A 24,191-nucleotide genomic window follows, 5' to 3' on the forward strand; every position below is an offset into this window, starting at 1 on the left:
ACATAGAGCCCCTTTAAGTTTAACTGTTGAAATATATTAACATATTAACATCACATTTTAAAAACATAACATCAAATAACAGCATTAAAAACATTCAAATAGAGAAAATAAAAGTGCAATTATATTATCACTTTGCATTATAATTGATTATATATAAATTAATATTCTAGCTGAGTTTTTTTACACGACTGTTATTTTAGAACGTTTCCCCTTACTGTTTCCATGGCAACGCGTCATGCTTTTATTTAGTTTCTCCTTTTTTATTCAAAATATTCACAAACCTGCCTACCCTGTCATCAACTATCTGATATTCCGATTCTCAAATTTGTGTAAGTGAGTGTGTTACAGCATCTGTGTCCAAAGTTGCCCTGACACACCAAACCGACGCTCGACACCTGACAGCCAAGTAGCACGTCCGTTCTGCGCTTGCATAAGAAGAAATGCCTTTCAGTACCAGCAGGTGGCAGTAGCTGAACAGCCAATAAGAATGATCAGATGACCCGACTGACCAATGAGCTCTGACGCCGATTCAATTGAATCGGCTGAAAAAAAGCCGACGAGGACCAACTTCAGCCAACGGTGCGGAACACACTGAGAAAACTCAGTCGGCCGACGAACAAAAACTGCCCGACTTGGTGTGTTGTGGGATTTAGGATTTTATTGGTCATGTCAGTACTAATTGCCTACACAAAACACTGATCCCCTAAATCAGTGTCACTGTAATCTTAACCAATTAAATTAACTGCAGGGTGGGATTTCTGGTAAAAGTGGTTTGAGGAAAAAAAAAATCAAGCTTCCTCATTAACTTTGAGCATTGAAAATACTTAACCTTCACACCTAATTCTTTATCATTTACTTCTTATATTTGTCTTTTTATGAGAGACCTCACTGAAGGCCCACCTAAAACCTACCCTTACACCTGAAACATAGAATAACACAAGATGCGTCACTCCTATTGTTTTGAATGGGAGAAAGTGCAATGCGCAATATGGCGGAATTAGTCCTGCCTCCTAAATAAGAGCCAATCTCAGATTGGTAAAGTCATTGTGTCACTGCAGCGGCTGTTAGAAGCTCCGGATCCTATAGAAACAGATGGGCTCCTCCGAAATTAAACAAAAGACACGCGCGCTTAAGATTGCACATGCACATTGGCTTGATCCAGCCTGAAAAAATACCGTTTTTTTTTTTGTTGTTGTTGTCATGATTCGAGCATTTAGAAACAAAATTTATGAGACAGTTGTTAGATTTCATTGGTGATTACAAATATGAAATTTAATGGAAAGCTTGGTGAGCAGCTTTGGAGAATTTGATGTTTCCCCATTCAAAAAGATAGGAGGTGTACTTGCATGCCCGAGAGGCGTTTCAAAGATGGCCGCCGAGTGAAATAACTTGTCTTAAAGGGACTGTGAACACACTTAACACCTACACTTATGCCAATCAGAAACCTACATGCAACAAATCGGGTTTCCGGGCAAAACAGGGATGAGAAGTCACAAGGTGATGTATTGGGCATGGGCGTGGCTTCTGATGTCACACTTGGATTTGGGCGGGGTTGGATGTCCACTGCAGGATGCAGCAAGCCCTACATGGTTTTTTGGCTAAAGGTCTGGGCTTGCCAAAAGGTGAATTGCTACAACAGAAACTAACCCCTAACCCTACCTCACACCCTGACAGACAGTTTTCGCGACCAATGATAAAGACCTTTCTCCACTCTCCTACCTTTCGGTACGCCCATTAATCCAATCTGCAGATACCCACTGCAGGCTTGCCTACCATTGGCTTTGGTTATATGGTAGGGGGCACTATTACGCATCTTCTGAAAGAGTACAAAGTCTCCGGATCAAAACACAGTGAAAAAGGAGCAGAAACAAGCGATAAAAGCATTGCTTATGCAAAATACGATTTTCTCAGCTTTTTGTTCAAAATGTTGCTTTTTTTATTAAACTTATCCAGATTCAAGTGTTGATATAAAACAGAATGCATGGATCTAGAACAAAACGTTGTTAAAAAATAAATAAATAAATAAATAAATAAATAAATAAAAGCAGAGGCTCTGTTCTTTCCTTTGATATATTGCATGTTCAGATATTCATACAACAAAATATTCGGTAACACTTTACAGTAAGGTTCATTAGTTAACATTAGTTAACTACATTAGTTAACATGAATTAATAATGAACTGCACTTCTACAGCATTTATTAATATTTGTTAATGTTAATTTCAACATTTACTAATACATTATTAAAATCTTATTAACATTAGTTAATGCACTGTGAACTAACATGAACAAACAACAAACAACTTTAGTTTCATGAACTAACATTAACAAAGATTAGTAAATACAGTAACAAATGTATTGCTCATGGTTAGTTCATGTTAGTTAATAAATTAACTAATGTTTAACTAACCAAATATTCTTTTGATAATTATCAAAAATGCTGATGGTGGCTGGCCTTTTAACTTGTGCATTCATGGAACAAATAGTTTTTTCCTCATTGATGCCTTTAAAAATAGGCTTATCTGATCTGATGAAGCTGCTTTGATCTGGTAGTCTGACTGGCCGTCAATGCAACAGTAACTCATTTCTGATCAGGAAGTTTCCTCTAGATTTTCACAAAATTGAGTCATGTCATATGCCGTAATCAAAACCCATGAGAGCAGTAGGTGGATTAACCAGTGTTACCGGGGGAATGGAGTCACTCACAAGCTCCACCCATCCAATGACACCTAAATAAAACACAGTTTCCATTAGGTGTACTCCACACACCCCATCAGCAGAGTCTTACCACGCGCATGACTACATCTAATAAACCAAGATTTGACAAAGCACCACGTTGAGGAGTCTGTGGAATACATTAACAAAAAAGTAGGTAAGTCAGTTTTTATTCTGGTCAAAAGTTTATGAGTAAATTATGCATGAGTGAGTTTCAAATGATATTGAGGATTATGTGGCGGACTTTTGCAATATGTCATGTGGGCTTTAATGATGCTCTCAAAGGTATCTTTCAAAATGGACTTAATGACTTTTTAAGTTACCTGATGATGCCTGAGAGCAATTTTCCTGGCTCTTTAGCTAAGTATATGGATTATGCACTTTTTCTGGTTGGCTCATCTTTTACTGCGGGTTTTGCGGATGAGGTGCCCCGCAATCCTACAGCAGCCACAATAATGTCTTTGTCTAGTATCATCCCTGTAACCACCATGTAAATAAACCACACTTGGGTTCTTCAAGCCCTCCTCTAGTGGATCTATTACACTCAATCTTTTGATCTATACTTAGTACTACACTTAAAGTGCAAATCTATTAAACTATTACCCAGTTTCACATACAAGGTGCCAGACTAAAATGCATGTTTGAGCTGTTTTAACTGAAGGCAACTTGCACTAACATATTTTAAAATATGTCACTTCCATTGTTTTGTCTCAAGGTGCACACCGGTAATGTTTTTCATGTTTATAAAAGCTTCTTAAATATCCTAATTGGCTTAATCTAAGCCCCGTCTGTGAAACCAGGTCTATAAATATGATGTTAAGTTCACTTAAAACTTACAAGTATACTTGCAGTATCTACTAAACTAGTTTACTGATAGTATACTTCAAAGTGTACTTTCATAAACTAAAAAATGTGCTACAGTTATTTAACTATCAGTAGTAAATTATCAGTATAGCTAAGCTCACTTGTAGTATAGTTGCGGTTGCAACAAAAAACGTAGTTGTAAACTGGTTGTCAAAGTTTACCACTGTTTCACTTAAAGTATACTTTTATTAATTTAGTCCCTAGTAGTATTGAGATAGTACACTTACAAGTATGCTACTAGTACATTGATATTATTATATCATGTAATATTTAATTAAGTATACTTATTAAAATGAACTTGAAATACACCTATACATTTTTTTTAAGGGAATTGCGAGATATAACTTCACAATTGAGAGAAAAAATATTCCGAATTGTGGGATAAAAAGTCACAATTAGGCTACTTTTTCCCCCAAATTTTTTATTCTGTTATTTAATTTATTGCTGTAATTTATATGTAGAATCTGAAGAATACATCACATCTGTAGGGGATAAACAGTTTAGGACCCTTGAAACCAGATATGTTGAATAAAGACCTGGAGTCAAAGTTTAAAAAATTAATAAATTGAAGAAACATTTAATGAAGAATAGTTTGCAGTTTCATCAGCAGAGGCCAGCTTCAAGTCTTACAAGGAGTTCATAGGCCGCTCTGCGTACATTCACATTTCCACAATAATTATACTCTAACAGAGTCAACTAACTATGTCATTACTTCAGGTTGAATGATTCTAATTGGCTAAGAAAAATAGACAAATTTGGTATAGACAGATAGTCAGAAGCATATCGCCATTCGTCAGGATGCTGACGAGGGGACTCTGGATTTAGGTACCGGTTGTCATTTTGGGGTCATGACATGGTGTCTGCTGGTCTTTAGCAGAGTGCCAGTTGTCCACCAGTACAAAGGACCTGCACAGAACACTTAGCGCACATACACAGATACACATGATTCGCAGCTTTGTCAAGGTTGAAGTTGATCTGAGCTCTGCTCTGAGCAGGAAACTTTCCCAAAACATAACGATAACATGTTATTTTCTCTCAGTGAGAGGTACAGACAATATTCAAAATTATTTTCTAGTGTTTGAAAAGGAAAAGAAATGCTTTGATATACGTTGAAAAAGTCATTCAAATAATTTAACAGAAAGATAAATGTTGATTAATAACTTAAAAGATATATATTGAAGCGGCAGTGGATTCCAGAATCCACTCCTTCACATCCTTCTTGGATTTAGCAATACGGTATGAGAGGCTGTGCAATGTGAATATTTACAATATTATATTTGCTATTAGGGCTGGGCAATATGACAAAGAAATAAAATCTCAATTTTTTTTATTTTTTTTATTTAACTAGTCAACTTAAAAACATAACTACAATATGATTCAAGTAACATTCTCTTTTTGAAAAAAAAAAAAAGTTGTATTCCAAGAGCACACACTTGAAGTGATCGTCGTGGTGTGCATTTAAAACAAATGACTTACTTGTTAAATATCTTTGCAGAAAATATGAAGGTAAATATTGTACAAACTTATCTTAAACATACACTATATTGCCAAAAGTATTGGAACGCCGCTCTAAATCATTGAAGGTGTTCCAATCACTTCCACTGCTAAAGGTGTATCAAGCACCTAGGCATTCAGACTGCTTCTACAAACATTTGTGAAAGAATGGGTTGTTCTCAGGAGTTCAGTGAATTCACTACTAAATATTCCACGGTCAAATGTTAGTGGTATCAGAACAAAGTGGAAGCAATTGGGAACAACAGCAACTCAGCCACCAAGCGGTAGACCACGTAAAATCACAGAGCGGGGTCAGCGAATGCTGAGGCACACAGTGAGCAGAAGTCGCCAACTTTCTGTAGAGTCAATAGCTACAGACCTCCAAACTTTGTGTGGCCTTCAGATTAGCTCAAGAAGAGTGCATAGAGAGCTTCATGGAATGGGTTTCCATGTTCGAGCAGTTGCATCCGAGCCTTACATCACCAAGTGCAATGCAAAGCGTCGGATGCAGTGGTGTAAAGCACGCCGCCACTGGACTCTAGAGCAGTGGAGACGTGTTCTCTGTCTGGCAATCAGATGGAGGAGTCTGGGTTTGGCGGTTGCCAGGAGAACGGTGCTTGCCTGACTGCATTGTGCCAAGTTGTAAAGTTTGGTGGAGGGAGGATTATGGTGTGGGGTTGTTTTTCAGGGGTTGGTCTTGGCCCCTTAGTTCCAGTGAGAGGAACTCTTAAAGCTTCAGCATACCAAGACAATTTGGACAATTTGATGCTCCCAACTATTTGGAATAGTTTGGGGATGGCCCCTTCCTGTTCCAACATGACTGCGCACAAGTGCACAAAGCAAAGTCCATAAAGACATGGATGTGTGAGTTTGGTGTAGAGGAACTTGACTGGCCTGCACAGAGTCCTGACCTCAACCCAACAGAACACCTTTGGGATGAATTAGAGCGGAGACTGTGAGCCAGGCCTTCTCTCCAACATCGCTGCCTGACCTCACAAATGCGCTTTGAGAAGAATGGTCAAAAATTCTCATAAATACACTCCTAAACCTTGTGGAAAGCCTTCCCAGAAGAGTTGAGGCTGTTATAGCTGCAAAGGGTGGGCCAACTCTATATTAAACCCTACGGATTAAGAATGGGATGTCATTAAAGTTCATGTGCACGTAAAGGCAGGCATCCCAAAACTTTTGGCAATATAGTGTATCCTATATACTCAGAAATAATATAAAATAAGAAAAAGGCTAAATATTTCTTGGCCAAAAATAACAATAAATATCACCAGTAATAGGCTTTTATTAACAGCAAATGGTTTGTAAAAACAGAAAAGAAAAAATGAAAAGAAAAGAACAGCATGTTTCAGCTTGTCAACATCATGCAAACATGAAATATCAAACATACAGTAGTAGTTCTTTACAGGTTTTTTCATTCCATTGCTCTATTTTTCCTATTGTTGTTATGTTTGGCGGATGTGTTTGGCTGTTGCACTCATGTCTTGCGTCTTTTGCAGCGCCTCACCCATGAAATGGCATTCTGAAAATACGGCGGTCAAGTTAAATAAAAGTTAAACTCACATTTAATAACTTTGTTTTTTCCTATTCCACTGCCCGCGTCTCGTTTTTTCAACACAATAATGCATTAAAGACTAGCAATGTGTTCTACATTCATAGAGCGTCACACACACAAGAGTGGTTAATCAGGCGCACCATCATATGGTCTGATCATTATCTTCTCTCAGTGTGTAATTGTAACGTTTGCTAACATTTTTATTCAAAATCGCAATTTATCGATTTAAAAATCTGAAAATCATCTTTTTCTCAAAATACAATCAATAATTTCATCGATTCTCACTGGCTACATAAACCTACAAAATATTAAATATTATCAAATTAGCGCAGATTCAACTTTGCGTTGCTGTCCGCGATCGCGTCAAGGAACAGCCAAATTCCAAAATCTCCATCTCTTCCATTCTAATTTTCACTGCTTGCCCTCCACATTAATTTTGCGCGTCACCAGAACCACATGATTGCAAACAACCGGCATCCAGCTTGTATACGATTCTTTTATTACTCAATATAACCCACTCTCTTTTCCTCTGTAGGTCTATTTCTGTTTGAAGTGACAAAACCTCAAACATCACTGATGGCTGTGCGACTGAAACATCACCGCTACATCACCGCGCTCCTGGGCTCCTCAGCCATCCTGTCATTCCTGTACTTTCAAAACTCATCAATGGTTTTGATGGACAGTTCTCACGGTTTAGTCTCAGAGCGAGCTCCGTGCGCATGCGGGAACTGTGTGACAGACCAAGGAAATAGTAGATGGTTCAGTGACCGTTATAAACCCACCGTTCCACTTCTGCTCAACAGCAACAACAGTGTTTTACATGCAAACGTCTCCAGGTGGTGGAAGGTAAGAGCGTTTGCTTCAACATAATATGCAACATTTTCTTAGTAGTATTACCCCCAGTGTTTGACACCAACATATAGAATCACTTCTAGAGGAAACGAGCTCATGATACAAGCATATGTGTAATTGGACCGGAGACACAGACCTTGTGACAACAAGCCCCGATCTATATTCTTCATTCACAAAGCCTCTTAAACATAAGGCATGCAAACCTCTCAAAATAGTACACTCTTTTACAAGTGTGAATAATATAGTCCTAACTAATCAAATAATGTCATACAGGAGCTTCAAGATGTACCAAATGTCAGCAACTACACAGATGTGGTGGACCAGCTGTTTTCTCTCTTCCCCGATGAAGAACACTACTCAGATGCTGGTCCAGATCGCTGCAGAACCTGTGCGGTGGTGGGAAACTCTGGGAACCTCCTGGGATCTCACTATGGGCCTCTCATAGATTTCCATGACTTTGTCATAAGGTAGTACATTAGATTATGTCAGACTGAAGGTTCTTTATTGGCATTGATGGTTCCATAAAGAATCTTTAACATCCTTATTAAAGGTTCTTCAGATTATTAAAATGTTTTTCAGAAAAAAAAAATTTAAGAACTGATAATTGAAAGGTTTTTTTTAACTTTTTTTTTTTTTTTTTTATTGTTAAGGACATTTTAATAATCTAAACAATGCTTTTCAACTATAAAGAACCTTTAGTCCAATGAAAATGTTCTATGGATGTTAAAGGTTCTTCATGGAACCACCATAGATGGCATTTAAGAACCTCAAAGGGTTAGTTCACCCAACAATGAAAATTTCTCTCATTAATTACTCACGCTCTATTAATTACTCACGCTCTATATGAAGTACAAATTTTCGGCAGAGACTCTATCACTTTATACAGTGATCAGATTTAATTCACATTTAAACATTGATCAACAAACATAAACAGAAGCTCAACCGAACCTGATTGATGTGCGAGAACAAACCTCTTGCGGAAGCTCAAACATGCTGTGTAACGCACAAGAATGAACCTCATTGGTTCTTGCATCCGTCAAGCAAACATGCTTCATATGTGAATATAAGCCTAAATTCAATCTGTTCGTCATATAAAGCGACTGTGTCTCTTCAGAAAATTTGGAATAAACCACTCAATTCATTTGGATTAGTCTCTTTATGAACTTTTTGGAGCGTCAAAGTTTCAATTGCGTAGCTGTCTATGGAGGGACAGAAAGCTTTCAGATTTAATCATATAGATCTTCATTTGTGTTCCGAAGATGAACAAAAGTCTTACAGGTTTGAAAAGACATAAGGGTGAGTAATTAATGACAGAATTTTCATTTTTGGGTGAACTAACCCTTTAATTTTTAAGCGTGTACAAAAACCCCTTTTGAAACCTTTATTGCTAAGAGTGAATAATGAAACTTTCAACCACCAGAATCGATAGAACAGATGTGCCTTTAATGACAGAGGCTGTAGTCATATGTCTGAGATCAGATTTGATCAGGTGATTCCAGAGATGAATAAGATGTTATTTAAAGGCTTTTCATTAGAATATCACCTCAATCTCCTGTGTGTTTTTCTCTCAGAATAAATAAAGGCCCAACAAAAGATTATGAGAAGGATGTAGGATCTAAAACCACTCACCGGATTATGTATCCTGAGAGCGCCATGGACTTGGACAACTCCACCCATCTGGTGCTTTTTCCCTTTAAGATTCTGGACATGCAGTGGCTTTTCAGTGCTTTCACCACTAAGGACATAACACAGTAAGAATTAAACCATAGACTTTCTTATGTTTAAGAGATACCAGGGACCGTAACGGCCAATTTGAATCACATGGGCCTTGATAACCTATCACATTACAGCTTTGACGTCATTGAATTTCTTTCAGATCTGTGCAACAGTCACAGATTTTGTACCATTGAAGGGCACTTCAGGAAGGCACGTACGCTCATAGCCAAAGAATGGCTTTGAAATGAACAAATCTAACCTACAAGCAGAGTTGAAGGTCAGCTGAATTTGAAACCGCATACTAGTATATGCCTACTACTTATACTACTTTTACCATATCTTTCTATGGCAGAAACAGTAGTATGTTAGTATGCTCTTCCAAATTCTGCAAACTATTTGGTCACGTCCGATTCAAAAAGAACCAAATGAGCCGATTCTGTCAAAATTTTCCACGGTTATCCTCGGCTCGTTCGGTTCTTTTTGATTTATTCATTTTGAACTGGTTCTTTGGTTCAATAACACATCTGGACATGCTTATTGGCTCATTCGGTGTGTCTTGACATGTAGACCACACTAAACTGACCTATATTGTCAGTATAAAATGTCAGTATAGTACCACTCCATTCCTGTTTTTGGTCTGCTCTAATTTTAATGTCATAAGACATTGTCTTTGACATTGTCCCCCCCCCCCAAAAAAAACCCCAAAAACAAACAAAAAAACTTATTTTAAGTTTTAAGAATCTTTTAGAGTTATGTTGTATTGAACTATCTGACCTTTTTATACGCTAACAGTACAATCAAATACAAACAATTCAGCAATAGTTCCTTTAATTAAAACAATGTTTTCTTCAGTGTTGGTCACATTGCTTTAAAAAAGTAATTAGTTATAGTTACTAGTTACTTCTCACAAATAGTAACGGAGTTAGTAACTGAGTTACATCATTATAAAAGTAACTAATTACCAGGGAAAATAACTATTGCGTTACTTAAAAAAAATAAAATAAAAATATGCCAAATAAATTGAATGCCCCCAATATTACATATAAGTCTAAGAATAAATTATTCTTGATGCGACTCCTGACTCATGATCCGCTCTTGCTCACGACATGAAATTTCTCTGTACTGTGTTGGTAGCCATTAAAGAAAACGTAGTTTCATATTTATGTTTAAATAGTCCTATATGATGTTTTAAATCCATTTATTCGATTATGAAAAGTTAGTGAACAGCATGAGTAAGATGCATCATAAGATATCACAAATATATCGGGAGACATGGAGTGGGTCAGATAAGATTTTTACCACTTCATTAAGTTTTGCTTTGTAGAAAGCCTTTCTTTAAAGTAAATTTCGTTTTGTAAAAATTGTATCTTAATTTTAATCAATGTTTCATCTACCAATTGCTTTGATTTAATATATAACAAGCAAATATAGCAGACAATAAAATCATGACATGGAGGCGCGGGCGCGATCACTGGCGCGTGAACTGGAGCGCGTCTTAAATGAACCGAAACTCAGAGGCTGCTTGCCTTGCAGACATGAGAAATATATCTATAGAATGTTTGAAATATCTACTTTAACGAAAATGAAATTATTAAAAACGAAAAGAAAGAGGCTACTCTGATTATGTAGCCTAATCCGAATGAAATGTGCGTCATCTCTCTAGGCGCGTCCATATGAGCAGATGATCAGCAATGAGAATCAGCAATGTCAACTTCATCTTTGCAGCCGACACTGATTCAGAAAACATTACTTTATTAATAAACAATTAAAATGTCTCCTTACTGTTTTTGTCACACTCATAATCATTACTTTTGCCAGTTCTTTATGGCAATTATGCGTGCCATTGAGTGCTATATAGCCTATGTAAACGCTCCTTATTATGGTTTATTCTCTCCAGTATTTAAGAAATTAAATTAATATAAATGTGATTAGTCAACTAATAGCTTAAATGAACAACTACTAGTCGACTAGAAAAAAACTAATTTCACATATTTTCGATCAAGCATCAAAAAGGGTATTCTGGTTTGAGCTCGCGCTTCGCACGCATGCTCTGACAGACACACACACACACAGCGCATCGTGCATTATTATCAGTTTAAAATTATATGTGTGTATGACTTACCGCAGCACACACCAGAGAAAAAAACTTTGCAGGACCTATGGCTGAGAGAGAGCCTACTCGGATGAAAACCGCTTCAGTGAGCTCAATTATAGTAACGCGGCATTTTTTTTGTCAGTAACGGTAACGGCGTTGTAACGGGAGAAAAAGTAATTCGTTTGATTACTCGTTACTGAAAAAAGTAAAGGCGTTAGTAACGCCGTTTATTTATAACGCCGTTATTCCCATCACTGGTTTTCTTTACCTAAAAAGCAATACTTAAATACATTTTGTACAGTAATTTCAGTCCTTAGCATTTATTAAAACTAACAACACTGATATTTCAGGTTTAAATGATTTTTTTAAAATCTGAATTCTGATCAAAATGTATTTGTTTACTCAGAACATACACAGAAGTTCCATCAACAATCAAAGCAAATAAGGACAAGGTGAATAACACAGACCTTCTCATGAAATCAACCGATCAATCAAAATGACAACTGTTTGATTTAAATGGATTTTATTAGCATTACCTGAATGAAATCTATTGCAGATTCAAAACAACATATCATAAATGCATGTTTCATAAGTGTCCTGTTTTATTTCTGTCATTGTTTTTAGGTGATGATCCTCCACCCTGAATTCATGAGATATGTACATGATAACTGGGCAGAAGGTCACGGCAGATATCCATCTACTGGATTCTTAACGCTGATATTCGCTCTTCACATCTGTGATGAGGTAAAACTGCCATTCTGTCTCAAATGGTGTGGCATTGCTGTTGCTTTTGAGGGAGTGTCAGTTTATACAAGGATCTAAAAGAATCAGGTTAGATCACCAGGATTATAGTAAATATTTGGTTGTGGATCTTCTCATGAAAAGAGTCTGGTGCAGGCTATTCATACCAAAGCAATGAGCCATTCAGGGAAGTGTTAGCATTAAAACTTGAAGCACTGAACCATAGTATAGTGCACGCAACGTCAACTGGCGGCCCGCGGGCCAAATCCGGCCCGCCAGAGATTTCCATCCGGCCCCCAGAATAATACTGAATTCAGGAATAGCCTTGTAAGAGGAAAAAAGTTTAGGGCTGGTCCGAATACCATTTTTTGAGCTTCGAAGCTTCGGTAGTAATGAACATCGACTCTTCGGAGAGAGGGGCTGAACATATTTTTCTCTCTAATAAAGGCAGGAATCTGTGTCTGTATGTCCGTTTGCATTTTTATTATTTCGAGAACCGTTCATCCAATCGACTTCACAAGGCAGTGCAGTGTCGCATTTGGTGCAAGATGGACACGCGAGACGCGACACATTCAGAATTAATAAACTTTTAGTAAACTACAGTCAGAACAGCGCGAGCGGGAAGCGGCGCACCTCACGCGGTCAGGGCTTATGCTCCGAGAACGGACACTGCACTAGTGATATAAAACGCACACACACAGGTCTGTTAAATTAAGCAATACTTTTAAGGTAGTCTAATATTTTTCTGACTAACAAATTGGCACAGTAAGGGTAGATTTAAATAAAGAAAAACGAAATTTAAATAAAGAAAAAACGAAATTTAAATAAAGAAAAAACGAAATTTATATAAACAAAAACAAAATTTAAATAAAGAAAAAACGAAATTTAAATAAAGAAAAATGAAATTTAAATAAAGAAAAACGAAATTAAGTTAAATTAAAAACGAGATTAATTTAGATTGATAATAACGGGTAAAAATGCTAATACATTTTGTTTCTATTATTGTATTTTCCACAGTGTCAAAGCAACAAAACACAAGCTCAGACATGCACTTCGGTCCATACAAACTCCGCTGTTCTGAACACTCCCGTTGCTGGAACACGCGTCGGTTCTATTTCTAGCATGCACGCGTTTTCCGCGTGGCTCGAGCGCGCCTGAGACGCGTGTCTCAGTGTGCAAACTCCAACCTGTTAAATATGGGAGCCGAAATAAAAACGGACACGCCACGCAGCTGAGACGCTCACGCAGCCAGTGTGTCGCCGGCCTTATTCAAGGGGGAATGAGAATCGTTTCGCGGGGATCCCAGGTGTGCAAAAAATAAAAATAAAAAAATATTCGAATGTCAAATTTTCAAATGGAATACCAACCCACCGAACGAATATTTGAATATTCGGGTCCGTTCCATATTTGTTTATTTTTAAATCTAACGGGAAAAAAACCCTTCTGAAAAGTAGCTTGTGCCATAGCCTGCCTTCAGTCAAGAATGACGATAAACGCGTTCTCTCATTGAACATCTTTTATTGTTTCACGTGCTCATTTTTTCACAAATGTCAAAATTTTCCTTGCCTGGGATTACCGCACAATTGCGTGACAGTGATGGACAGCTTGACAGCCTCACAAATATGAAGCCTAAAATATCGCTATCGCCCCCTGGTGGCTTGCTGCAGTACAGGTAATATGTAAAAAATAAAACACATTTGGAATTAGAATTAGTATATCAAATAATAACATATTAGGATACAATTCGAATTTTATTTTATATTATGAGTATCTGGCCCTTACAGTGTCTGCAGAGAAAAATTCTGGCCCTTGGACAAATATAGTTGATGACCCCTGGTATAGTGGTTAGCATTGTATGTGCACCGATGGGTAATCTGTATCTGCCTGAAAGTAAAACGGTGATATAAAGTTTTAAAATAAATTCACATTTTTATAATTTTGAGATTTAAAATTGCATTTTGCGATTTAAAAAGAAAAGTATGAGTCATAGATTTGCTATTATGTGAACATTGTCACATTGTAAGATATTTAAAATTACAATTACTTTTTAAAGTAAACAATAAAACTGACTTCCATATTATTGGAATAAAAATAGAAAAAATAAAATAGAAAAAAATTCAATAAAAAATCTATTCAATAAAATAGAAAAAAGACAATGAATTACATATTAAAATTAGAAAAAAAGAGTGTTTTATTTTTACAATTTATTGACAAAAATTTTTTTATGAATAATAAAACTTTTCTTTACAATGAAAGAGAAACTATTAACACACTGATAACTGTTTCTCTTACAGGTGAATGTTTTTGGGTTTGGAGCTACAAATGACGGAAACTGGCATCATTATTTTGATGAAACTTTGACTCCATTTGAAAATGATTCTCATGCTGGAGACTTTGAAAATAAAACAATCAGTCGGCTCCAACAGGAAAAGAAGATTTTGTTGTACAGGGGTTGGACATGAAGCAGGTTCTTGGAGAAACTCTACCGTTGTACTGCACATTGCGATTATTGAATTTTGCCGATTTGTGCGGCAGAGACTTTAAGGTCATATTCATCTTGAGAGGTGCAAGAGATCAACTTTTCTGAAGCTGAGCTCCACTATCAGCATCAACTGAAACTGTGGCATTAGCGGATTGATTTTTCGGTCCTGCTTTATATTGGGTGCCTTTACTATGTACTAACATTTAAATTAATTATGGTGTACATAATGTTTTTTCATTGTAGCTATATTTAAAAAAATAATGCATTAATTATATTTATTTTTTATTTGTGTGTGTGTGTGTAAGTACAGTTAAAGACACTAAATATAAAGTGTGACCCATTTTCTTTTGTTTAGCCAGTCAGGATGTTCGAACACCACAGACTTTTCTGGGAAACTGACTCACAAATGTGTTGTGGGTTTTTTTCTGAATATTAACCTGGAGTAGCAGGGCTCCAGACTAACATTTGAGGGCAGTAGCCCCGGTGCCACTAAGTTTTACAGATGGCAGCACCAACACCTGATTTGTTAGCACTACTATATTATCATACTGAACTGACTGATACCTTGAGTGATTATAAAAGGAGTGTTCTTTACTTACTTTCTGTGTAATTCACTCGCAATTTGAAATAAAAATTTTGTTTTTCTTGAGATGTTGTGCTTTTCCTACTTCATACTTCAGTACAAATAGTGAACAAACCTGTAAATACAGGAAGGACTCACCCTGGGATTGACTCAGGTACAGTATCACTTTGGCCAGTCCAGGGGCAAATAACAGAGCCTGCATGTCCCCTACCTGTTTTAGAGAAGTAATGGCAATAAGCACTCTAAGGTAGTGTTGTCACGGTACCAAAATTCCAGTAGTCGCTACCGATACCATGAAAATTTTACGGTTCTCGGTACCAATTTCGGTACCACAGTAAAATCTATTGGAACTATTTTACTATTTTATATAGCCTATTTTAAAAACATTAAATATGATTTGCAGTGTGTCTGTTTGTGTGTGAATAAAAAAAAAATTAAATGCTCAAACATCCATTGTGTACTGTTGAAAAAACCAGCATATGCTGGTAAGGTAGGTTTTGAAGCTGTATGCTGGTCAAATGCTGGTCCTAAACTGGTCCTGCTGGTCCATACTAGTCCTAAACTGGTCCTGGACCAGCTCAAACCAGCATACCAGCTTCAAAACCTACTTTACTAGCATATGCTGGTTTTTTCAACAGGGGTAACAGACGTGCGTGTTTATTTTAGCTATTCCGTCAGAGAAACAACACACTACACAAAGACGCGTACCGTTATTACTTTGATATAGCCGCTTTGCGCTTTGAGAGGGATGTGGGACACGAGCAGGAAAGAGACCATTTCTCTTTAATAATATCTTCGTTATCTCCTGATGTTACAAACAACTGACACTTGTTGTAAAAGGTCTGAAGAGCGTGTTTTATCCTCCGCAGGGGCAAGACATTGGCTATGTTTGATTTAGCGCTGCCAGAGAAAACGAAAGTAAAAATCACTGGTGTGTGAAACGCGATATATACAAATAAACTTGACGCGCCTTATAAAGTCTAATAACAAGCACATACTCTGTTAAATAGAAACTGACGTGCAAGCACAAAGGTTTCTGTCCTACGGTGTTCTTTCTACTTTACCACAGTAAATAATGCGAATAGCCTATAATAGGCCTAAATGCGAACGAAAGAAACGTTATAATCCCTGCGTGAGTGAAGATTTGGGAAAAGAAACAGATTCCATGTTCAGTGGAATAACTAATGGAATATTGTTAAATTCTCTGCTAATCAGGTGACCAGATCGCGATTCGGAAAACAGAATACGAAGCTTAAATGTATGGACTCACGCACCTCTCTTATTCGGCATTAACCAAAATGTTTCCATGGCTGCGTTGTCACATTTAATTTCTAACCTACTATTTCTTCTGTAAACAAAGCTTTGTGCTTCACTCGTGTCATATTCAAGTAAATACTGGCACAGCCCTATCAGTGGGTACCGAATATACCCGGATTCTCGGTACTACCGGTACTACAGAATGCTGGTATCGTCACATTTTCAAAATTTCAGTACCGACTTGGTACCGAAGTACCGGTACTTTTGACAACACTACTCTAAGGGTTCGAAAGGAGCATCTGACAACCCTTCCGATACAATTGAAGGATCCCATGAAGAAACCCGCAGTCTGTAGATAGGCTTAATCCATCTGGCACAATGCAAGAAACGGACACCAGGACATGTTTCCCCATTGAAGACCCCTCAATCTGGTTGTGGCAAGCTGAAATAGCGGCCACATACCTTAAGGGTAGCGGGGATTGGTCCAGCTGAAAGACACTCTTGTAGAACGTCAGCTGTGTTAAGATGCTGTTGCTCTCACCACAATGAGAAAATATGGCAAGTAAGAGCATACAGCTTTCTAGTAGAAGGAGTCCTAGCATTGAGAATGGTATAGACGACATCAGAATTGTTGTTGTTTTTTCACGAAACTTACCAACATTCAAATGTTGAAAGCTAGAATAAAACTGTTTTTTGTTTGTTTGTTTAAAAGCAGTGGCTCTGTTCTTTCTTTTGATTTATTCTACGGGGTTACTGAATTCTCAAATCTGATTGGTTGACGAACGTTCACGGCTAAAGTAGTTCTAGCAGGTCTTGACCGCATTGCAGTTCCATATCACTTCGCCAAATGATTTCAGATATTTCAATAGGTCCTTACAGCCTACAACCACAAAAGAAACAAAACCCACAATGACACCGACCAAGCAAATAAATATAGTAACAATAGGATAAAAACGACAAATTATTATCATGGTTTTTGCCACAAAATATTTTTTTTGTATCCTGAAAGCGCATACTCTCCCCGCTCTCTCTCTCTCTCTTTCAAACGTACACACATACTGTATAGTATGGACAAACACCTGCACAGAAATGTGTTGTCCGTGCTGCTCTGACGAATTAGTAAAATAGTTTAGCAACTTAAAAGCTATGACATTTCTCACCAGTGAGGTAATAACTGTACGGTTCTTGAGCTAGATAAACCTATAGTTTTGCTAGTAGAGACACTGCTGCTGTGAGAGACACACAAACTAGGTTGATTCACATCTGCTTATTCTCTCTCTCTCTCAACTGCATTAATATCTGTATTAGTCTGCTATCAAGGCTCAAGCTTTCGTTGAAATGACGTTTTTGAATTAGCAACGGAGGCTTAAGATGCGTAAGAAATTAGTCCCCCACACAAGAGTGCACAGCAAAATCCCCAGAGTTATATAAACTCTGCTCAGAGTGCATATGGTCCCTCTCTAAATAGTGTTAAAGTAACACTGAAGCAGAGATAAAGTTAAGGAGATAATTAAGAAATTAATAAGGCTGTGACTTAAGTCACTTGTAGTTCTTGTGTTTTTTATTTCTTCAGTGATTCTGCTTGTTAACAGCAGGTGTTCATCACTACTGCACAATCATTACTTAATTAATTGCTTAATTATCTAACTAAATTTAACTCTGCTTGAGTGTTATTTTAACACTATTTAGAGAGGGACCATATGTACTCTGAGCAGAGTTGATTTAACACTGGGGATTTTGCTGTGTGTTTTAAGGACAAAAACCTGACAAATGTCTTAAATTACATCTGAATAATGTCTTGAGGTGTGGTAACCATAGTATAAGCAGAATAATTGACTCTGGGCTGTTGAATTATTAGAAAATAATGCACATCTTAGGTGTGCATTATTTTCTAATAATTCAACGGCCCAGAGTCAGTTATGCTTTACATATTGCGTGTTCAGATGTTCATACAACAAAATATTTTGGGGGCTATGAAATGTTTGAGAAAATTATCAAAATGCTGGCGGTGGCTGGCAATTTAAAAAAACAAACAAACAAACAAAAAATGCTGGTGTAAACAAAATATAGCTAAAAATGTTTTAAAAAGAAGCTTATGCTCACCAAGGCTGCATTAATTTAGAAAAATTCAAAATACAGTAAAAGCAGTAATAGCCTATTGTGAAATATTATAATTTCAAATAACTGTCTATTTCAATGTATTTTAAAATGTCTTTTTTTCCTGTGATGCAAAGCTGAATTTTCAGCATCATTACTCCAGTTTTCAGTTTCACATGATCCTTCAGAAATCATTCTAATATGCTGATTTGCTGCTTGAGAAATATTTACCACCATATAGGGATACAATGATGGCCAGGTAAAAAAAAAAAAGTACTCTTCCTTAATGTACTTAAAGTGCTCTATTTTCATGCTCTAATTCTGTAATAAATATACTAAAAATGCTTCGTTAGTACTTCTTAAGATAATCTTAAGAACATCTAAGTGTACTCAACTGTGCTATTTTGAGACACCATGAATATGATTTAAAATGTGCGGTAACACTTTAGTATAGTGAACACATATCCACTATTAACTACGACTTTACTTTTAATAAACTCCTAATTACTGCTTATTAATAGTTAGTAAGGTGTTAAGTTTAAGTATTGGGAGGATTAAGGATGTAGAATAAGGTCAAGTCGAATAAGGCATTAATATGTGCTGAATAATACAAATAAACAGCCAATATTCTAGTAATATGCAAGCTAATAAGCAATAATTAAAAGACCCTAATAAAGTGTTAACAAATGGGCTTTAACAAACTATCTGTTTTAAAAAATATATTTAGTTACCACTTGTAGTACACTATGGGTTCAAGCGTACTACAAGTGGTAACTAAATACATTTTTTAATACAGAGATAGTATGTTAAAAGCACATAGTTCATATTCATGGTGTCTCAAAATAGCACATTTGAGTACACTTAGATGTTCTTAAAGGGTTAGTTCACCCAAAAATGAAAATTCTGTCATTTATTACTTACCCTCATGCCGTTCCACACCTGTAAGACCTTCGTTAAGTATATATGAGTATAAATATTAAGATATTTTAGTTGAGATCCGATAGCTCCGTGAGGCCTCCATAAGGAGCAATGGACACTTCCTCTCTCAAGATCCATAAAGGTACTAAAAACATATTTAAATCGGTTCATGTGAGTACAGTGGTTCAATATTAATATTATAAAGTGACAAGAATATTTTTGGAGCGCCAAAAAAACAAAATAACGACTTATTTAGTGATGGCCGATTTCAAATGCTTCATGAAGCATCGGAGCACAGATGAATCAGTGTGTCGAATCATGATTCAGTTCGCGTGTCAAACGGCCAACGGCTGAAATCACGTGACTTTGGCGCTCCGAACAGCAGATTCGACACACTGATTCATCTGTGCTCCGATGTTTCCTGAAGCAGTGTTTTGAAATCGGCCATCACTAAATAAGTCGTTATTTCGGGGTTTTTTTTGGCGCTCCAAAAATAATCTCGTCGCATTATAATATTAATATTGAACCACTGTACTCACATGAACTGATTTAAATATGTTTTTAGTACATTAATGGATCATGAGAGAGGAAGTGTTCATTGCTCCCTATGGAGGCCTCCAGGGGCGGATTTAGACATTTTGGGGCCCAAGGCAAACACAGACATGGGGCCCTCTACATCTCTTGTTTCCCTCCTTTTGTCAATCCTTATTTAAAAAAAAAAAAAAGCCCTACTTGTTACTTCTCTTCAGCAGTCTTCACACAGCAATGATGTATAGACATCTGGAGTTGTATCTGTAAGAAAAAAAGAAGAAAAATAAAAAACACAGAACAACATTCTGTTTAACAGATGTATCCTCTGTAAAATTGTATTTACATAAAATTTTCTCTGTACAATAATATGTATTGTCTATTTACACAGGGAAGAGCTGTCATTGGTTGTCATTTACCTTGGTTGTTCTGATAGTATCTTCTATATGGATCTGCTTGCTGCTACATGTTGTTTTTGGACTTCTGTCTTGTGTTTCTTCTCACTTTAGTAACACAAGAATAAGTGATCAATTATGGAGACATCATTTTAGTAAAAATAACTTACCTTTTAAAATGTTTACATTTTTTCTTTCACTGACTTTCTCCTGCTCTCCCTTTTTTCTGACCATTTCTTTATTTCCCTTGTCTCTGTTTTTGCATCTTTCTCGTCTTCTCTCTTTGGTCTTTGCCTATCTTTTTCTTCTTCCCTCTTTGGTCTTTGCCTGTCTTTTTCTTCTTCTCTCTTTGGTCTGTGTGTGAGTGAGTGTGTCTGTGTGGGTAAGTGTCTCTGAGTGAGTGTGTCTGTGTGTGTGAGTGAGTGTGTCTGTGTGGGTAAGTGTCTCTGAGTGAGTGTGTCTGTGTGTGTGAGTGAGTGTGTCTGTGTGTGTGAGTGAGTGTGTCTGTGTGTGAGTGAGTGTGTCTGTGTGAGTGAGTGAGTGAGTGTGTCTGTGTGTGAGTGAGTGTGTCTGTGTGTGAGTGAGTGTGTCTGTGTGAGTGAGTGTGTCTGTGTGTGTGAGTGAGTGTGTCTGAAAGTGAACGCGGAAGTTTTGTTACCTGCAGCTGCAGTTGAAGGATCCTCCTCATCCTGTAAAATTGCCGTGCATGTAACGTTAGCAGCAATATCGCTTGAGCAGCCTGGGCTAGCACTGTCGGCGCCGGCGGCAACGGGTAGCTCCTCCACGCTAGCAGCAATGCTAACAGTCGTGATGGTGTTAACGTTGTTGTCATTGTCAGCGGGGCCGGGCATCATAAAAAAGTTTGTTAACTTCGGCAATTTTGCTAAAAACTTTTTGCTTTCCTCCTGTTTCTTCCTTTTTTCAGCACCGCTTGGGTAGCTTCGCTTCATTTTTACTGTCAATACTCTCTCTCTGTACACTCTGTCTATCACTGTCAATCACTTCTTCTTCGTCAGTTTTTTGGCGCATTACAGCCTTGTCACTTTCGCAGATGCGCAGTAAGTGAAATAATGGAATAGTCCAATGTAGTGAGGTGGGGGGGGGCCCTCCTGTCAGCGACACTAATGATTTGATGCCATTTTTCGCAAATGGAGTTTTAGAAATATATATTTTGCACGAAGTAAAAAAAAAAAAAAAAATCTTTAAGCAAGTTAATGGGGCATTTTGGGGGCCCCTAGGTAGCTCGGGGCCCAAGGCAATTGCCGACCTTTGCCTAATGGTAAAGTCCGCCCCTGGAGGCCTCACGGAGCCATCGGATTTCAACTAAAATATCTTAATTTGTGTTCTGAAGATTAACGAAGGTCTTACGGGTGTGGAACGGCATGAGGGTAAGTAATAAATGACAGAATTTTCATTTTTGGGTGAACTAACCCTTTAAGATTATAGAGCACTTTAAGTACATTATGGAAGTGTACTTTTTTCCACCTGTTTTTATGTCATTTCAATCCATTATATTTCCTTCTTTTTCCCTTATTGCATTTGTCACAACACACACGTCATTTTACCCATGATCTGAGTTTCATATTACCAGCACAAGCGCTGACGCACATCAGTTCTCTCACCTGTGCAGTTATGATTCAGGTCAAACTAGTTCATTGTTTTAACTTTATCTTCTAAACTCCTGTGGCACCATAACATTGCTAGCGTGCATGAGTCAGCACATTTTTAATCAGTTGAAAAGAGATTTGGGATTTGGCCTCCAAGTCTCTTTCAATAACAGTTTTTACTGCCCTCTTCTGGAGAAGAAAGACAGTCATCACTAGAGTAACCATTAAGATTTCCATCCATCCACCACACTCCTGTTGTTTGTTTGGAGGATGTTTACTATAGTAATTCATTTTCATAGTGGAATAATACATTCATTATTAAGTATTATCAGATATATTTGCAGTATCAATTACCAACTCTGTAGATCAAATTCAAATAAATTTTATTGTCTCTGAACCTCCATGTCACTGACAGCAGCTCACTGTTTAAATGTTTTGAGGGACAAACATAAGTACAAACAATAACAAAAAAATATCACACAGCTCTTAATAATATATAGTTATATATTTATTCATAATGCCATATCCATTTATATTGGTTAATTGTATATAAAAAAAAAAAAAAAAAAAAAAAAAAAAAAAATGAAGTACTGTCTTTGTGACTGTTTTTAATCCCCAAAGACCAAAATCGAATGTCCATGTCAGAATGAACGTCACTCATTTTACGGTCTCAAACCGTGACCCCCAGATTGTAAATGTGCCTGTGTATCCCAAGATCAGAGCCCAAAAACTCCACAGGATATACACTCCCATCAATAACACCCCCAGATTGTAAATGTGCCTGTGTATCCCAAGATCAGAGCCCAAAAACTCCACAGGATATACACTCCCATCAATAACAAGGTTGATTGAGAGGGTGAGGGTGTGTGTGTGTGTGTGTGTGTGTGTGTGTGTGTGTGTGTGTGTGTGTGTGTGTGTGTGTGTGTGTGTGTGTTTATGAGAGAATGACAGACAGATAGACAGAGAAACAGACAGAGGTCATTAGGTCAAATTCAATAAAACGGGAACAAGGGGCAGAATGTATTTGAACATAACATGAAACCTGCCTGTGACTTAACGGCAGTACTATTTAGGGTATTGTTGACTATAAATAAACGCTAAAGCGTCAACGCTTCGTGGTCTTTCTAGTATAATAAAATATTTTGTAGTATATCAACTCGATGTCTGCAATACTACTAATTAAAAATGACAATACTTGTATTATGGAGTTAGATACAAGCACATCAGTTATAATGTGTCATAGTGCGGTTCATGATTCATGTGAACTCCAACCTTAATAAAAGACAAATGTAAAGAAGGGGCACAGACATTAAACACAGAGACAGAATATTCCTTGTCAACATGTCTGTTTATGCGAGAAAATCTAAAAGCAGAAAAAGTGACTAAAAATGTATCGTTCACATAGTGCCGACAAGTTTCAGAAAAGAAGAATAAAACAACTTGACGCAGTGCAAAACTCTGTAATAAGATCCTGTTTTAGTAATGTACTGAACAATTTCGTTGACCTGCAAGCTTCCCTAACGGCATTCCTGAAAGCAAAACACAACAACACTCCATGTGAAAGGAATATGTATGAAAGAACAGGTCAAATTTCAGCCCAAAATCAAGAGAACAAATAAATTTGTTTTTGTTTTTTACAAGAAAAGAAAGCCATTCTAGTACCATTTAGATATTTTGTATTGTGACATTTTCATATTAATGAACCAGTTAATTAAAAAATATATACATTTAAAAAAAAAAAAAAAGTGTAAAGTATTTATTGAATACTTTACTTAATTTGATGTCTAACAGTGGGTAGACATGCATTTTAGAATATACATATATATATATATATATATATATATATATATATATATACACACACACACAGTGGCATGAAAAAGAATGTGAACCCTGTACTGTCCTGAGATGTTTGCATTTAGTTCACAAGACAAAACAATAGCTGAATTTATTAAAATAACCCCATTCATAAGTATGTGAACCATTGATTCTCAATACTGTGTGTGGTCACCTGATGATCCACGACTGTTTTGTTTTGTGATGGTTGTTCATGAGTCTCTTGTTTGTCCTGAGCAGTTAAACTGAGCTCTGTTCTTCAGAAAAATCCTCCAGCTCCTGCAGATTCATCAGTTTTCAAGCATTTTTGCATATTTGAACCCTTTCCAGCAGTGACTGTAGGATTTTGAGATCTGTGTTTTCACACTGAGGACAACTGAGGGACTCAAACTCAACTATTAAAAAAGGTTCAAACATTCACTGATGCTCCAGAAGGAAACGTGATGCATTA

General features: G+C 37.0%; 1 protein-coding gene across 2 annotated transcripts; it reads left to right on the plus strand.

The window, feature by feature from the left end:
• Positions 1 to 2,620: 2,620 nt before the first annotated feature.
• LOC125275783 (CMP-N-acetylneuraminate-beta-galactosamide-alpha-2,3-sialyltransferase 1-like) lies at positions 2,621 to 15,168 on the plus strand. 2 transcript variants are annotated; one of them, XM_048203060.1, is made up of 7 exons: positions 2,621 to 2,871; positions 7,169 to 7,479; positions 7,759 to 7,952; positions 9,057 to 9,236; positions 11,703 to 11,748; positions 11,921 to 12,040; positions 14,332 to 15,168. In XM_048203060.1, exons 2-7 carry the CDS (start codon positions 7,210 to 7,212, stop codon positions 14,497 to 14,499), a joined length of 978 nt encoding a protein of 325 aa, XP_048059017.1. In that variant the 5' UTR covers positions 2,621 to 2,871; positions 7,169 to 7,209; the 3' UTR covers positions 14,500 to 15,168. The 2 variants fall into 2 exon arrangements, with proteins under 2 accessions (XP_048059017.1, XP_048059016.1); XM_048203059.1 differs by having other exon boundaries at positions 2,624 to 2,867.
• The last annotated feature ends 9,023 nt before the right edge of the window (positions 15,169 to 24,191 follow it).

Source organism: Megalobrama amblycephala, linkage group LG9 (genome assembly GCF_018812025.1).
Source record: "Megalobrama amblycephala isolate DHTTF-2021 linkage group LG9, ASM1881202v1, whole genome shotgun sequence".
NCBI lineage: Eukaryota > Metazoa > Chordata > Actinopteri > Cypriniformes > Xenocyprididae > Megalobrama > Megalobrama amblycephala.

Bases quoted from the DNA above. Each gene is read 5' to 3' on its own strand.
- LOC125275783 (XM_048203060.1), top strand. From the start codon at position 7,210: ATGGCTGTGCGACTGAAACATCACCGCTACATCACCGCGCTCCTGGGC. The intron at 7,480-7,758 runs GTAAGAGCGTTT...AATGTCATACAG, and splicing joins ACGTCTCCAGGTGGTGGAAG to GAGCTTCAAGATGTACCAAA. The intron at 12,041-14,331 runs GTAAAACTGCCA...TTTCTCTTACAG, and splicing joins CTCTTCACATCTGTGATGAG to GTGAATGTTTTTGGGTTTGG.